This window comes from Ahaetulla prasina, chromosome 5 (genome assembly GCF_028640845.1).
Source record: "Ahaetulla prasina isolate Xishuangbanna chromosome 5, ASM2864084v1, whole genome shotgun sequence".
Classification (NCBI taxonomy): Eukaryota; Metazoa; Chordata; class Lepidosauria; order Squamata; family Colubridae; genus Ahaetulla; species Ahaetulla prasina.
This window is the reverse complement of record NC_080543.1, coordinates 5256661-5273530: the sequence shown is the minus strand read 5'-3', so window position 1 is coordinate 5273530 and position 16870 is coordinate 5256661. Positions and strand designations below refer to the sequence as shown.

At 46.8% G+C, this 16870-nt stretch overlaps 1 protein-coding gene across 4 annotated transcripts in view; it reads left to right on the top strand.

Annotated features, from left to right (window-relative positions):
• Positions 1 to 16327, top strand: part of UVRAG (UV radiation resistance associated) — a 98320-nt gene extending 81993 nt beyond the window's left edge. For 3 of the 4 annotated variants that reach the window (XM_058185973.1, XM_058185972.1, XM_058185974.1), the window contains 2 exons: positions 6098 to 6189; positions 15499 to 16327. In XM_058185973.1, coding sequence (XP_058041956.1) covers positions 6098 to 6189; positions 15499 to 16192 — 786 coding nt within the window. In that variant the 3' untranslated portion in view covers positions 16193 to 16327. The remainder of the gene's footprint in view (positions 1 to 6097; positions 6190 to 15498) is intronic. The other variant, XM_058185975.1, reaches the window with a different exon arrangement.
• Positions 16328 to 16870: the final 543 nt, after the last annotated feature.

Sequence of the window (16870 nt, the reverse complement as noted above, 5' to 3'; positions counted from 1 at the left end):
GCTTAAAAGAATAAGTAACAGCTGTTTATCTCCATTAAGTGTGTGGGCAGAAAAGTTGGGTGGATAGTTTTCTCCAGGAAAGGGGAAAATTCTCCAGCAGACCCAGAATTGACGGTAAAAGTAGCATCGCTGCCAAGGAACCCGAAGAGGAGAGCTGTCCTTATGTCTTCTTGTGGAAAAAATATCAGGGAAACTTAAGACAGATGGAGAAAGCATTGAACTACGAAAGGCAAGACAGTCGCATGCATCCCGTGGGCATTTTGTCAGTGCAGGCAGTCCTCGATTTACAACCGTAATTGAGCCCCAATTTAGCATTGTTAAGCAGGTTACCCCGCAAAGGTACCCAGTTTTACGACCTTTCTTGCCACAGTTGTTCAGCGAATCACTTAACACGGTTGTTAAGTGAATCCGGCTCCCCCATGGACTTCGCTCGTCAGAAGGTCACAAAAGGGTCACTGTGACCGTCATAAATGTGAGTCAGTTGCCAAGCAGCTGAATTTTGATCCCGTGACCATGGGGGGGGGTGCTGCAACGGTCATAAGTCCAAAAAATGGTCATAAGTCACTTTTTTCAGGGCCGTTGTAACTCCAGACAGTCACTAAATGAATTTTGTAAGTCAAGCACTAGCTGTAAAATGCCAATTAGGAAACGAAAAACACTGGATAATCCTATGAAATTAAAAGATAGACAGCAAAGAGCAATAGGGAATTTTATAATCGGGGGGCAGATGTGAAATCTACTTACCTTCCCTACCGGTTTGGGAGTGCATGCTCCGCTCGCGCACGCACATCTCGTGCACACTTGGACCCTCTGCACATGCGCTAACCCTTCTGCACATGCACAGAGGGTAAAAAACAGGTTACTTCCTGTTAAAATCAGGAAGTAATGACGACTGGGCGGGTGGACAGAGCCTTGCGCTGCCGTTGCTACCAGTTCTCCAAACTACCCACTGCCATAACTGGTAGCATTTCACCCTTGTTAAAGGTAAAGGTAAAGGTTTCCCTCGCACATATGTGCTAGTCATTGCTGACGCTAGGGGGCAGTGCTCATCTCCGTTTCAAAGCCGAAGAGCCAGCGCTGTCTGAAGACGTCTCCGTGGTCATGTGGCCGGCATGACTCAACGCCAAAGGCGCACGGAACGCTGTTCCCTTCCCACCAAAGGTGGTTCCTATTTTTACTACTTGCATTTTTTACGTGCTTTCGAAACTGCTAGGTTGGCAGAAGCTGGGACAAGTAACGGGAGCTCACCCCGTTACACGGCAGCCCTAGGGATTCGAACCGCTGAGCTGCCGACCTTTCGATCGACAAGCTCAACGTCCTAGCCCCTGAGCCACCACGTCCCCTTCATCCTTGTTGCGGGTGGGCAATTAATCCTGGTTTGTTCTCTTGTTCTGGTTTTGCCTTCTGTTGAATTCATTGCAAAATGCATGGAGGATATTCATTCTCTTGAAGGGAGAATTCTCTTGCCTTATATCAGATTATTGGTTTCATCCACTCACTTCAGTTCAGGAATTGACCATATATCAGATTAGCACTTAAACCAGCTTTGTTCCAGTTTGAAATTTGTTGACATCTATATTTTAATACCAGATCTGAAGTTTGGACTGCAAGAACTTTGAGGGGGGAACCGTATTTGTTTTCAGTGTAAGATTAAACCTTTACCGTTAATGGAAACATAACTTGTTTTAATTCCAGATTTTCTTGGCCTTGTGAACTTTTAACTGTTGGGTTTTTTTTTTGGGGGGGGGGATCCTTGATGTAGTTTTTAGATTAATGAGTGAGTTCCCTTCAAGTGAGATCATATAAAGACAATACGCTCTTGCGCTGAAATCTGATAAACATTGCTTAACGGTATTGAAAAGTTTATGTAAATATAAAAGCATAAAGTTTGAGGAAGTTTCCGGTTGTAATATAAGACTGGTCTAGCTGTAAAGAGTTAAAGCACAGGTTAGTGTGTTTTGACTTGGAAACATTTAAAAGCCTCACAGCCTTCTAAGTTGCCCTTTTAAAACAAGTCGCATCAAATAATTCGTTGTGAATTAGAGAACTTTAATGAGTCTACAGATAAAAGTTTATCTTAGTTCCCTCACCGTTTTTCTCTCTATTACTAGAAGTTCAGAATATTGCATATGAGAGAACAGAATAGAATAGAATAGCAGAGTTGGAAGGGATCTTAGAGGTCATTTAGCCCAACCCCCTGCTCAAGCAGGAGACCCCCCTGATGGCGAACCTATGGCACATGTGCCACAGGTGACATGCGGAGCCATTTCTGCGGGCATGCGAGGCGTCTCCCTAGGTCAGCTCCGACGCGCATGCCTCCCACTAGCCAGCTGATTTTTGGGCCTCTGCTGCGCATGCGGGAGAAGTGCGCGCATGCCCAGGTCGCCCCTCCCCTCCCAGAAGTCTCCACGTGGCCTGTTTTGGATGCCAGGTAAGTACAGGGCTCACGCAGAGCCTCTGGGAGGGCGAAAAACAGGCCTACCAGAAGTCCGGAAACACCTTCCCCGAGACTCCAGGAAAACCTCTGGAGCCTGGGGAGGGCAGAAAACATGTCTCCCGGAAGTCTGGAAATGGGCTGTTTCCGGCCTCCGGAGGGCCTCCTGGAGGCTCCAGGAAACCCTCCGTGGCCTGGGGAGGGTGAAAAATGGGCCAAACGGAAGTCCGGAAACATACCATTTCCAGCCTCCAGAGGCTTCAGGAGGCTTGCTGGGCCCAAAACAGGGCGTGGGGGGTCGCATGTGCATACATGCGAGGGGGGGGGAAGCGCGGTGAGTTGTGTGCACCTGCTTAGGAGGGCGGGTCAGCACGGGAGGGTTGTGCCCGCATGCTCAGGGGGACGGGACGTGCACGGGGGACATTGCATTATGGGGGTGGGCACGCGTGTGCGCTTTTGGCACCAAAGGAAAAAAAAGTTAGCCATCACTGCCTTATACCATTCTGGACTAATGTCTGTCCAGTCTCTTCTTAAAGACCTCCAGTATGGAGCACCCACAACTTCTGGAGACAAGCAGTTCCACTGATTAATTGTTCTGATTGTCAGGAAATTTCTCCTTAGCTCAAAGTTCTTAGTCGGATGAGGAGAGCACATCTTCCTCTTTCTGTCCTGGCCACTTTTTACAGAGGCACGATTGAGAGCATTTTAAGAGACTGCATTCCTGTTTGGTTTGGTGGCTGCAATGCCTCAGATAGAAAGTCCATTCAGAGAGTGGTGAGGACAGCGGAGATTATAGGAAGCTTGCTTCCCATTATTCAGAATACTGCTGATTAATGTCAGGAAATTTCTCCTTAATTCTAGGTTGCTTCTCTCCTTGATTAATTTGCTTCTTGCTTCTTGTCCTACCCTCAGGTGTTTTGGAGAATAGCTTGACTTCCTCTTCTTTGGGGCAGCCCCTGAGATATTGCTATCATGTCTCCCCTAGTCCTTCTTTTCACTAGACTAGTCTCAATTCTTGCAACCCTAATCATCTTTCTTTCTTTTCTCTGGACTCTTTCTAGAGCCTCAATATTTTTCATATAATGTAGTGACCAAAACTGGGAGCAATATTCCATGTGTGGTCTTACCAAGGTCTTATCAAGCGCTACTAATTTTTGAATTGATTCAAAATTTTTTTAGCGAATTAAAATCTGAAAAGCTTTGCTTTCACGCAGAAATGTATTGCGTGGGCAATGCCCATATGTGACGGCTGTTGTTGATTTCTTTTAAAGTAAAATTTGCAAAGGCATTAAGGTATAATGCGCATTGTCTTTTGTTTGGATTTATCTTAGCTTGCTCAATAGACTCATTCTCCGAAATGGTTTACTTTTGCCTTCTTCTGATCTGTTTTCACTTCCCGGTTTAGCCTGCAGTTTAAATTTAAAGTTAAAGTTTAAACAGACCTGATGCTGCTCGGCTGTTTTGAGATCAGCCAAGCTTGAAGGGACATTATTACTTAATGTTTAGTAAATGAGTTCTTGGAACAGAATTTCCTTTAGCTGTTTGAATGACCGGCTGTTAAGAAATTCGAGAGAATTTTTCCTGCTGAAGATAAATTTAGTTTTTTTGGTGGTCTGCCCACAGCATGGAGAGATGGAGTTATTGTGCTGTTGGATTCTTACGCTTTGTGCTCGGTCTATTTTTGCTGAGCCTTTGAAAGAGTACTAGTCCTCAACTTACAACCACTCATTTAGTGACCAAAGTTATAGCAGCACTGAAAAAAGTCACTTACGACCATTTTCACAGGACTGTTGCAGGCAGCCCTGTGATCAAAATTGAGATACCTGGGCGACAGGTTCATATTTATGATAGTTGTAGCATCCCCGGGGTCACGTGATCCGTTTTGCAACCTTCTGGCAAGCAAAATCAACGGGGAAGCCAGATTCACTTAACAACCCTGTTACTGACTTAACAACTGCAGTGGCTCACTTAACAACTGTGGCAAGAAAAGTTGTAAAGTGGAGCAAAACTCGCTTAGCAACGGTCTTGCTTAGCAATAGCAATAGCACTTAGACTTATATACCGCTTCACAGTGCTTTTATATATTTTTATATTTTCAGTGCTGCTATAACTTTGGTCACTAAATGAGTGGTTGTAAGTTGAGGACTAGTACTCTTTCAAAGGCTCAGCAAAAATAGACCGAGCACAAAGCTCTAAGCGGTTTACAGAGTCAGCATTTTGCCCCCAACAATCTGGGTCCTCATTTTACTGACCTCGGAAAGATGGAAGGCTGAGTCAACCTTGAGCCGGTCAGGATTGAACTGCTGGCAGTGAGCAGCCTGCAGTACTGCTGTTGTGTCTGCGCCCCCCGAGCTTGGCCTGCTGCCAGAAAGTGACTTGGAAAGTGAGGGGGAAGGGCCGTCAGGACTTACCTCGGGAGCACCGGCTTGCCTGCCTCAGCTCCAGGAGCCAGAAACAGGCCAGGTGGAAGAGATAACGAGGCCTCCGTCCCCTGACTCTTTCCCCCCCCCCCATGCCTGCAGATCCAGCTGACGGCAATCAGGCCTGGCTGGACCCTAGGTTTCATAGGCAGGAGAGGAGGGAACAACAGAAGCAAGGATGGGAAAGTGCTGAGCCATGGAGCCACACCCTACAGGATATAAAAGGCAGCAAGAACTGCTGTGTCTCTTTGTAACAGGCAAATCCACTGATTTAAGAACTGAAGTTTGTTTCTAGGTGACTTACCAGCATCGTGGAAGATAACGGAGGCTCTTGGCAGACGCTGGCTATTCTGCTGCCAGAGCTGATAGTGCCGGCTAATTAAGCCATCACTCGGAGGCGAGGGAGGACAGAACAATTGCACTCTAACCACTGTGCCACCCCGGCTCAGTGGTTAGAATGGAAAATTGTGGACTCTATTTGTGATCGTAAGTGGAGGACTACCTATATAGCAGGGGTGGGGAGCTCAGGCAACCTGATGACCTGTGGACTTCCAACTCCCAGAATTCCTGAGCCGGCATGAAGACCATAGATCAAAAATGTTTTTTTCTGAAACTGAGTTTCAGAAGTTTCAGAGGCAGAAAAAAAAAGCAAGGCACAGAGCTCACAACCAAGGAACCTGTCGCTAAAATTCACCTCTGGGAACAGCTGATTGGGGGGGTATTCCCACCTGCCAATCAGCTTTTTTCTTATTTTCCTCCCCAAAAACGAAGGTGCGTCTTACGCACCGAAAAATGTGGTAGTTCGGAGAACCGGTAGATACCACCTCTGACTGCCCCCCCCCCAATCTATTCTGTCCCAGCTGATCGGGAGGGAATGGGGATTTTGCAGCAACCTTCCCATGCCACGCCCACCAAGCCACGCCCACCACAGGACTGGAAGTGAACAATTTTGAATTCCAACACTGTTTCCCTTCCTTCTAAAACAGGGGTCTCCAACCTTGGCAACTTTAAGCCTGGAGGACTTCAACTCCCAGCTTTGCTGGCTGGGGAATTCTGGGAGTTGAAGTCCTCCAGGCTTAAAGTTGCCAAGGTTGGAGACCCCTGTTCTAAAATGTCCCCAAAAATTCTTTCCTGGACTCCGAGCTTCTTAAATCCTCCAGTTTGCAGCGCAACTCACTTCCCCGAGCTCCTCTGACGTCCCTCTAGCTGCCGCCTTCTAAACCTCTCTCTTCTCTTTCCATAGCTTAGATACCAGCATGGGCTGGGGACTCCAGATTTAAGGCAGACCCTTCCTAACCTGAAAAACTTCCTGGAGCACGGCCTCATGGTTAGATGGTGAGTAGTTCTGCTTCGCTTTGCACACGACAGCGCAGGTAATCTTTGACTTACGACCATCCATCTGGAGAAAAAGTGACTTACAACTACTGGTCCTTGGACTTAAACCCTGTTGTAGTAGCAGCCCCCCCCCCTCCACCGCAGTCACACGATCAAAATTTGGACCCTCGGTCCCGGGAGTCATGTGATCATCATTTGAGACCTTCCTAGCTGGCTTCTGACAAGCAAAGTCGGTGGAGAGGAGCCCGATTCGCTTAACGACCGCATGACTCACGTGACGACCGCAGGGATTTGCTTAACTTTTTAAGTTGTAAAATGAAGCACCACGTACTTAACAACTGCCTCGCTTAGCAGTGGAAGTTCCGGTCCCGCTTGTGGTCGTAAGTCGAGGACTACTTGCACGGATAGTCCTCGACTTAACGACAGTTCATTTAGTGACCATTCCAAGTTGACTGCGGCACTGAAAAAAAAGTAACTTAGGACCTTTTTTCACCGTTATAACCTTTGTAGCATCCCCATGGTCACGTGATCAAAATTCAGACATTTGGCAGTCGGTTCATACTTACGACCGTTGGCTGTGTCCCAAGGTCATGTGACCCCCCCCCCTTTTGCAACCTTTGGACAAGCAAAGTCAATGGGGAAGCCAGATTCACTTAACAACTGGGTTACTGACTTATCCATTGCAGTGATTCACTTAACAACCAGGTTATTGACTTATCCATTGCAGTGATTCACTTAACGACTGTGGCAAGGAAGGTCGTAAAATGGGGCAAAACTCACTTAAACAAATGTTTCACTTTAACAATATAATGTATTTTTCGAAGTATACGACATACCTTTTTCCCCCCAAAAAGAGGGTGAAAATCTGGATGCATCTTATACTCCAAATGTAGCCCTGCCCAGCTTCTCAAACGGAGGTTTCAGAGACTGAAAAAAGCATCAGAAACAAAGCGAAGCCCTCAAACAGAGCTTCAGAAAAGAAGCCTCCAAACAGAGTTTCAAAAACGAAGCCTCCAAACAGAGCTTCTGTTGTGTCTTGCCCGCTCTCGCCGCAGCCGGGGTCTGCTTATCTGCTTCCGAATGCTGAAGAATGTCCTCCCGGCCCCAGTCCTGGCTCCATGCCCAGACAAGCTGAAGAGGAGGGGGCACCTCCCGGCCCCAGCCCTGGCTCCATGCCCAGGCAAACGGAGCAGCTAGACCCCTCCCCCTCCTCCACAGCATGTGAGCCTGAGGAAAGTTTATTTATCAGAAGACTGGATAGGCGGAGGCAACAGAAGGAAGGGAGGGGCAGGCCTTAATGAGTGCTGAGTCATGGAGCCACACCCCATGGCCTATATAAAGGATCTGCTTTCTGGCAGTCTCTGAGTCAGGCAAAGTCGAACTTATCTTGCTGAAGTCACTTTCTGGTCTCCTGCCTGCTCTGAGGACTTTGCTAGGACTTTGGGCAGAGCTGCAGAGGCAAGCCTGATTCGGATTTCCCTGACCCGGCCGTCAGCGGAGGACTGGGACACGACAGCTTCAGAAAAAAAGTCCCCAAACAGAGTTTCAGAAAAGAAGCCTCCAAACAGAGCTTCAGAAAAGAAGCCTCCAAACAGAGTTTCAGAAACGAAGCCTCCAAACAGAGCTTCAGAAAAGAAGCCCCCAAACAGAGTTTCAGAAAAAAAGTCCCCAAACAGAGTTTCAGAAAAGAAGCCCCCAAACAGAGCTTCAGAAAAAAAAAGCCCCCAAACAGAGCTTCAGAGGCTTTTTTGTCTGAAGCTCTGTTTCGGAGGCTTTCAGAAGCAGAAAATAGTTTTTTCTGAAACAGAGTTGCAGAGGCAGGGGGGAAAAAAAGCAAGGCACAGAGCTCACAACCAAGAAACCTGTTGCTAAAATTCACCTCTGGGAACAGCTGGTTGGGGGTATTCCGGGGAGGCCGATCCACCTGCCAATCAGCTTTTTTCTTATTTTCCTCCCGAAAACTAAGGCCCGTCTTATACCCCCAAAAATACGGTAAATGTTGAGCTCCATTGTGGTCGTAAGGCGAGGACTTCCTGTAATAGATAAAGTAGCCCAAAGATTAAACTTTTTTCCAGAAAACACAGAATATGGGGAAACCTGCAATTCTGTGTGCTGTCTTTTCTTACCGAAGATGCTCTTGCTGTTCAACCTTTGCCCACATCACTAGGATCACTAAAGCTGATGTTGCTGTGGTCCAGGAACGGCTTTCGTTGAGACCGTTTTTTAACCAAGTAAAAATACTCCTGACTAGCTTTTAAATTCACTGTAACCCAGAGAAAAATGTGAAACTTTCACTTGGAGGCAGATATATGGCTACGTTATTAATTAAGGCCAGCGAAAAACAGAAAATGTGTTTTTCTTTGAACCCCCCCCCAAAACAATCACATTCCAGATCGGCCACAGATTAGGAAAACCATAGGTATGCTCGCTATTCTGGATTTGGGCCAATAGAAACCCATTGGGATCCTGGAGTGATTTTACTCCATAAGCAGAACAAGGCTGATATGCGTTACCCCCCTCCCCCTCTCCGCTTCTCCTTTGGCACCCACTCCCCGTCTCCCCCTCCCTCAATTCCGCAGCCTCCCCATGGCTGTGGCCAATCTGTTTGGCCTTTGCTGATTCTCTGCTGTAAAGGATCATGTTTTATTCCATATACAGACCAAATGTTTCATCTGGATACAAATACAGTATAGTGGCCAAAATTGTGAAAAGTGTATGTTTGAGGTTTGATGGCTAATAACACCACTTTTTTTTTCCTGGTGTTTCCAGATAATTTTATTCCACTGCTGGAATGGCCTGGGAATAGCCCAGACCTTCACCCAATGCAAAATCTATGGAGCCCACTAAAGAAACTGGTTAGTCAGAAGCAACCCAGCAATCAAACCCAGTTAATAGAAGCCGTCCTTCAATCTTGGTTTCACATTAGAACAGCTGCAGAACTCAAAGACTTGGTTCACTCCATGGGAAGACCTTGTAAGGCTGTGATTCATGCTAAAGGTTTCCCAACTAAGTATTCGCTGACATGGGGATCATTTTTGTACATCTCGTTTTTTTTCTACGTGTTTCCCTTTTCTTCTTTATACTGTAACTGCTCTTCTAATAGCAAATCCTTCATCAAAGTTATTGCATGACATTCTTGATTCAATTATCTTTCCATTGATAGATAATTTTATGGTACGACTCCCCAAAAAAGTGGTGCAGCTAGTTTTGGAAAATACACTTTTCCCAAAAGGTTTCCACAATTTTGGCCACCAGTGTATATCCAAAGAGCTGCTTCCTGCACAAACCGGTTTGTACAGATCGCCCTCGAGTTAACGGCCACGATTGAGCCCCACATTTCTGTTGCTAAGTGAGACCTCGGTTCAGTGAGCTTTGCCCTGTTTTCCGACTTTTCTTGCCATAGTTGTTGAGTGAGTCGCTACAGTGGATAAGTTATCAAACACGGTTGTTAAGTGAATCTGATTTTCCCGCTGATTCTTGCCGGTTAGAAGGTCACCAAAGGGGATCACGTGACCCCGGGACAGACCGACTGTCATAAATGTGAACCAGTTGCCAAGCATCTGAATTTTGATCACGTAACCCCGGAGATCCTGCAAAGGTTATAACTATGAAAAACTGTCGTAAGTCCCGTTTTTTTCAATGCCGTTACAACTTTGAACGGTCACTAAACGAACTGTTATAAGTTGAGGTTCTATCTGTACTACTCTAATTTTAGTTATGCTTCGCATAGCATCTCATTAAGATGACTTTGCTCTATACTGCTCTCGTTCTTGTCTCTATATACTTCCTGGTGTGGATTATTTGCTAGAGAGAGAAAGAGAGGACTATGCAAAAAAAATGCTGATGAAAGAAGCTTTATAATAAATATATAATATAAATGCAATATAATATATGATAATCATACTGAAGTGGGCCACTATAAGGGACCAGAAAATCTTGACTTTTAAAAAAAAATTAACTAATAGAATAGAGTTGGAGGGGACCCCCTGCTCAGTCAGGAAACCCTATACCATTTCAGGCAAATGGTGGTCCAATCTTTTTAAAAGTGTTGGAACATTCACAACTTCTAGAGGCAAGCTGTTCCACTGATGAATTGTTCTGACTGTCAGGAAATTCCTCCTTAGTTCTAGGTTGCTTCTCTCCTTGGTTAGTTTCCATCCGTTGCTTCTTGTCCTGCCTTCAGGGGACTTTGGCGAAGAAGTTCATCCCCTTTTTTTTGTGGCCGCCCCTCATATATTGGAACGCTGCCCTCATGTCACCCCTTGTCCTTCTTTTCATTAAACTAGACCTGCCCAGTTCCTGCATCATATGTTTTAGCCTCCAGCCCCCTAATCATCTTTGTGGCTCTTCTCTGCACAAAATTAGGTGTGATCAAGTACTGTTCCTTAAAGGGAAGAGCTTGTAACCAAGGGAAGACCAAAATTTGAGCTGGGGGAGCCATAGGGTTCTTTCAGAAGTGTTTGTAAATAGCAAGGCAAATGGTTTATGATTTACTGCCATGGTTCTTTGAACTGCCCAGGGCAGGGCTCTGCAAACTTGGCTCTTTTAAGACTTGTGGACTTCAACTCCCAGAGCAAAGCTGGCTGAGGAACTCTGGGAGTTGAAGTCCACAAGTCTTAAAAGAACCAAGTTTGCAGACCCCTGGCCCAGGGTATTAGATATACAACAATGAAATACATAATCATTGTGAGGTTCTTGATGCTGTCTGAGCTTGGTGGTTTTGTTGCAGACATATCATTACCCAACAGGTAACCTTATCAGGGCTAGAAGGGAGAGGGGTTGGAAGAGGAGGAGGAGGAGAAAGAGGAAAAGAACTGTGGGTTCTTTGGTGCTCTGTTAAACTTGGTTGTTTTCTTGCAGACGTTCCTGACCCAAGCTTAGATAACTTCATCAGTGCATGGTTTGGGTCAGGAAACGTCTGCAAGAAAACCACCAAACTCAAAGAGCACCAAGGACCCCCCACGTTTCAAACCTGAGCTACAAATATTCTGTTTTATTGGTAGTGCATAATCACATGATGAGGGACGCGGTGGCTCAATGGCTAAGATGCTGAGCTTGTCGATCGAAAGGTCGGCAGTTCAGCGGTTCGAATCCCTAGCACCGCGTAACGTGGTGAGCTCCCGTTCCTTGTCCCAGCTTCTGCCAACCCAACCTAGCAGTTCAAAAGCACGTAAAAAATGCAAGTAGAAAAAATAGGGACCACCTTTGGGTGGGAAGGTAACATCGTTCCGTGCGCCTTTGGCGTAGAGTCATGCCGGCCGCATGACCACGGAGACGTCTTCAGACAGCGCTGGCTCTTCGGCTTTGAAACGGAAATGAGCACCGCCCCCAGAGGCGGGAATGACAAGCACATAGGTGTGAGGGGAACCTTTGAGTTTGACACCCCTCCTCTTATTCAAATGCAGACCCTGTCCATCTCTGGCTAACTCAAATCTTTAGCCGGTGTCGATCAGAAATAATAAACTGACCACCTTCATTCCACCGACAGGACAGATCGCTTGCAAGCGAAGACAAAGGTGGATCGTTTTTAGTTAAGGAGCATAATTTTCCTGCCAGAAACGGTGCCGAACAAACCAAGCCGTGAATCTCCTATGACTAATTATGTGTAGATTCTTAAAAGCCAGGCTGGGCTTCGGTGGCATTTTAACTTCAAACATGAATCAAGTTTCTGTCCTGCTGCCAAGAATCTTTTTACAGTCATGGCGGGATATGAATGTGAGCAATAAATTAAAAACATAAAGATACAGGTTTTTGTTTTTTTTTTGTTCGAGGTGGGTGTTCCAATTAGCAGTTTAATCCTTATTAGGATTAAAGGGACCTAAGAGCCCTTATGCAAACTCAGCGGCTCCCATATTCCTAGGCCGTCTAGTAAAACCTCTTGCAGTCCCGGGATTCTCGAGAACTGTCGCCCTGAAGACTTGAAGCGTGGGAGAACGAGCAGGAAAATCCCGTTTTTATTGGGCAGTGAAATCTTAACCTTCCAAGAGGATTTTAATTTTCTGGGGTTAGAAAAGAGCCAAAGGTTCGAGCTCTGGGATTTAAGTCAAAGCAAATCAAGACACCTGCTTTGTGACGGAAGGGGATAAATTATATCTCAACAGAACTTGAGTTGTGGAGTCCTTGGTGTTCCCTGAGCCTTGGTGGTTTTCTTGCAGACGTTTGATTACCCAGCTAGGTAACGTCATCAGTGTTAGAAAGGAGCCTAATCAAGGAACCATCAAAACACTCCCACCAACACTGACGGTAGAAGCCGTTGTATATAAACTGAGAGCAAACCCTACTCCCTTCTAGCACTGATGATGTTACCTAGTTGGGTAATGAAGCATCTACAAGAAAATAACCAAGACCAGAGAGCACCAAAGACCCCACTTCCTCTTCCTCCTCCTCCTCCTCCTCCTCCTCCTCCTCCTCCTCCTCCTCCTCTTCCTCCTCCTCCTCCACCCCACGTTCTTCTCCTCAAACCAGGGGTGAAATGCTCCCAGTTCATTCCGGTTCACCCGAACCGGTAGTAAAAAATGTAAAAAAATAAAAAAATTCCGAAGATCGCGTGTCGCTCAGCTATTTGTTGGAATTTTTTTTTCTTTTTTACTTTTTAGGCAGTTTTTTTACTACCGGTTCTCCAGAACCGGTAGTAAAAATGCTTCTAAAAATTTTTTTAAAAAAAAGGCTCCAACAATCACAGCTGTGCCGCACGATCGTCAGAGCCTTTTTTTTTTTTACCTTTTAAAAGCATTTTTTGCAACCTCTTTGGGCGAATAGGTTGTAAAAAAATGCTTTTAAAAGGTTTAAAAAAAGGCTCTGAAGATCGCGCGCCACAGCTGATCACACATCCATCCTCCCACCCATGCCCGCGCTATTCTACTTACCCCATGCCGCCTTTTGGCGTGCAGTGCGCACATGCGCACCTCGCATTTGGTGCTCGCTGCGCATCTGCGTGCACAATGTGCATTTGGCATGCAGCGCGCATGCACAGGCAGCGAACCAGTAGTGAACCAGTTCAGATTTCACCACTGCCTCAAACCCTTTCTAGTACTGATGATGTTATCTAGTTGGGTCTACAAGAAAACCACCAAGCTCAGAGGCCACCAATGTCAGCTTTGGGCCAACCTTGAGCTACAAATACTCTCTGCTATTAGAATTTTAGTTCTAACTCTGGTCAGAAATGGGAAATGCAGAAGAGGCCTCTGACTTCAGGTACAATAACTGAATTGTAGACTTGCAGTATATATCAGGGGTCTCCAACCTTGGCCACTTTAAGACTTGTGGACTTTTAACTCCCAGAATTCCTCAGCCAGCAAAGCAAAGCAAAGCTGGCTGAGGAATTCTGAGAGTTGAAGTCCACAAGGCTTAAAGTGGCCAAGGTTGGAGACCCCTGGTATATATGATGCACCAGGGATTTGAAAACTTTAAAATTATCTGGAACTCAAGAAGTTGTATGTTTTCTAATGTTTCTTTTTTTTTTTAGTAAAAAAGTTTTATTTCCATTTTCCAACAACCTATTCAATATACAGTCTCTTATTCAACATTAGTCATTAACTTTCATTTGTTACTTATTCGGACCTGCCCAGCTACCACTTCCTTCCTTAACAAACTTAACTTCCTTTCCTCCTCCCTTCTCTACTTTCTTCTACTTTCTTCATCCTTCCTCTCCTTTGCTTTTCTACATCCTCTCCTCCTTCCCTGCTCTTCTCTTCCACCCTTTCTAACCCTCTCTTTTTCCCCTTTCTTCTTCCTCTCCTTTCCCCCTTTTCTACCTCTCTCTTTCCTACCTACTTTCTTCCTTCACTCTCTCCTTTCCCTTTCCATTCCCTTCTGAAATGGCAGCTGAGCAGCCCCGATTTCATTTCAAATTATTTCTATTTCTTAATTACATATCTTCAATCATTCCTTTACATTGATCCTTCATCTCCCCCCCCCCCTCTCCCCCCTCCCCCTCCCTCCCCCCTCCCATGTTGAATATATTAATGTATTAATGTTGAATACCTGGCCAACGAGAAAACACCCTCTCGTCTGTTTTGGTCATAAATCACTTGTTTTGTTATAACTTTGAATGGTCACTAGACAATTGTTTGTGTAACAGAATAACAAGAGTTGGAAGGGACCCTGGAGGTCTTCTAGTTCTAATCTTCTAATCCGGCCCCGTGCTCAAACAGGAGGCCCTCTACCATTCCATACAAATGGCTGTCCAGTCTCTTCTTAAAAACCTCCAGCACCCACAACTCGTGGTGGCAAGTTGTTCCAACGATTAATAGTTCTCACTGTCAGGAAAATTCTCCTTAATTCTAGGTTGCTTCTCTCCTTGATTAGTTTCCATCCGTTGCTTCTTGTCCTGCCTCCATAGGCTTTGGAGAATTTCTGAGTTTCAGAAATTAAAGCTGTAAAATTATCTGCAAACCTCTCAAACTATTTACAGCAGGGGTGTCAAACTCAAGGCCCCGGGGTGGGGGTGGGGCTAGATCGAATCCTTGGGGTGCTTAGATCTGACCCGCGGGGTTGCCCTGGAAACAACGAAGGACCGGCCTGCAATGCCCCTGCCAAGGAAAACGGAGCTCGGGAGCCTGTTTTCACTGTCTAGAGCAGCGGTTCTCAACCTGTGGGTCGGGACCCCGTTGGGGGTCGAATGACGATTTGCCAGGGGTCGCCTAAGCCATCGGAAATATGGGACGTATACTTGCGAGTCGAAGAATCGCGCTCCAATGGTTGACTCCACAAGCCAGCTAGCCGAATTCGGCTTCAGGCGCGATGAATTAAAAAAGAGAGAAATCTTTGCTCTGATGTCTCCCTCTCAAGCCAGCTGCAATCGCTCCCCATTGCTAGCCTAATCTGGCTTCAGGCGCCATAAACTTAATAGGGGAGGAGTCTCCGCTTTAATGCCTCCGTCCTCAAGGCAATCGCAAGCAGTTCAGATCGCTAGCCAATACGGCTTCAGGCGCGATAAATTCAAAACGAAAACAATTTTACGGTTGGGGTCACCACATCCCATGGGCGAATTGTATTAAAGGGGTCGCAGTACTATAAAGGTTGAGAACCACTGGTCTAGAGAGCTCAGGCGCCTCCGACACATGACATCAAGCTGGCCACACCACCCTAGCCACGCCCCTACCCACCCCCACAAAGTGAAACACAACCCTGATGTGGCCCTCAGTGAAATCGTGTTTGACACCCATGATTTACAGAGAATAAATACGAATAGCAAATCTGGAAGGGGGAGGTGTTTCTCCGGGGTTCCCGGTAGCCCCCTTAAAGTCGCAGAGCATTTCTTTGAAGTCTCCTGCTGATTTTAACCCTCCTTCTCCCGTTCCTCAACAGCGATCGACACCACGTTTCCAGCGCCATCCCTGTTCCAAAGAGACAAACTTCTGCATTTGGGGGTTTGGATGTCGGCTTTTCCGGCAACCACCCGTCTCCGGACAAAGGGCTTCGCAAACGGGCTAACTCGGAGAACGAGAGACTGCTGCACAAGTCCCAACTTCCGAGTCACAACTCGGCTTTCACCCAACCCATTGCCATCGCGGGAGAGGCGGAGAAAATGGCGGTCTCCTTATCCTCCTCCTTAGATACCTCCACCGACTTCTCGAAAGACAGGAGCAAAACGGACGAGGATTCGCGGCTCGGCGTCAACGGCGAGAACAGGAGCTCGAGCAGCTCCCGGAATCCTCCGGAATCTCTCCGGGGACCTTCGCGTGCCATCAACGGCACCCCATTGTCCAGCGAACAACCCGGGACTGCCGCTCGCGAGCGGCCGAGCATCTTCTGCGGTGCGCTGGGCACCGACCTCCTTTGTACTGTGGAGCAGGCGGAAGAGATCATGGGTCTGGAGGCCATGGGGTTCGGTTCGGGAGACCAGCTGGCGGCCTTCAACTACATCCCGGTGGATCATGCGGTGGCCGTGGAATGCGACGATCAAGTCCTGGGGGAATTCGAGGAGTTCTCCCGAAGGATCTACGCCCTGAATAAGGATACCCCCACGTTCCGCCGGCCGCGGAAAGGCTCTGATAAATAACAGGGGCTGCGTGTCGCCAAGAGGAAGTTGTGTATCTGGAGTGGAGATAAATCTTGCACGTGTCGTCCTGATCCGTTGTGGGAGGGAGGGTCTCCAAACTTAGCAACTGGAAGACTTGCGGACTTCAACTCCCAGAATTCTGGGAGTTGAAGTCCAAGTCTTCCAGTTGCTAAGTTTGGAGAGCCCTGAGTTAGGGGATAGGCGGACAGTAGGGAAGAAAGTTGCTAGAGTCTTGGAAGGAAGTACAGAGGTTCTCCCTCGATGACCACGTGGGTCAGAACCTGCTTCTCTTCCCCCCCTCCCCATGATCACCCCTTCCTCCCCCAAATTTTTAATCCTCACAAATTTCTTTGGCAATTCTTGCTCTTTTGCGTTACTGGGTTATTGTTTCCCCCCTTCAAGTTGTATGATTTCCATCCGTTCAGGAGAAATTAGGTCAAGCTTTTGCCGGCTTACCAGTAAGGCTTTGCGTGTCTTCTCTCGTGTGTTCTCGACAGGTTGTTGCTTTCAGCCAGGCTGCCTCGCAGCTTTCTGGTTGAGAGGCACACAGGAGTGTTTGTGTTGTTGTTTTTCTTGGGAAGCAGCTGATTCCACGGTAGGAAGACCTGTCACTCAGGAAGCCTGGGTACAACTGCCAGTCCTGGGCCTTTTTCTTATTTTTTTTCCTTCCTTCCTTCC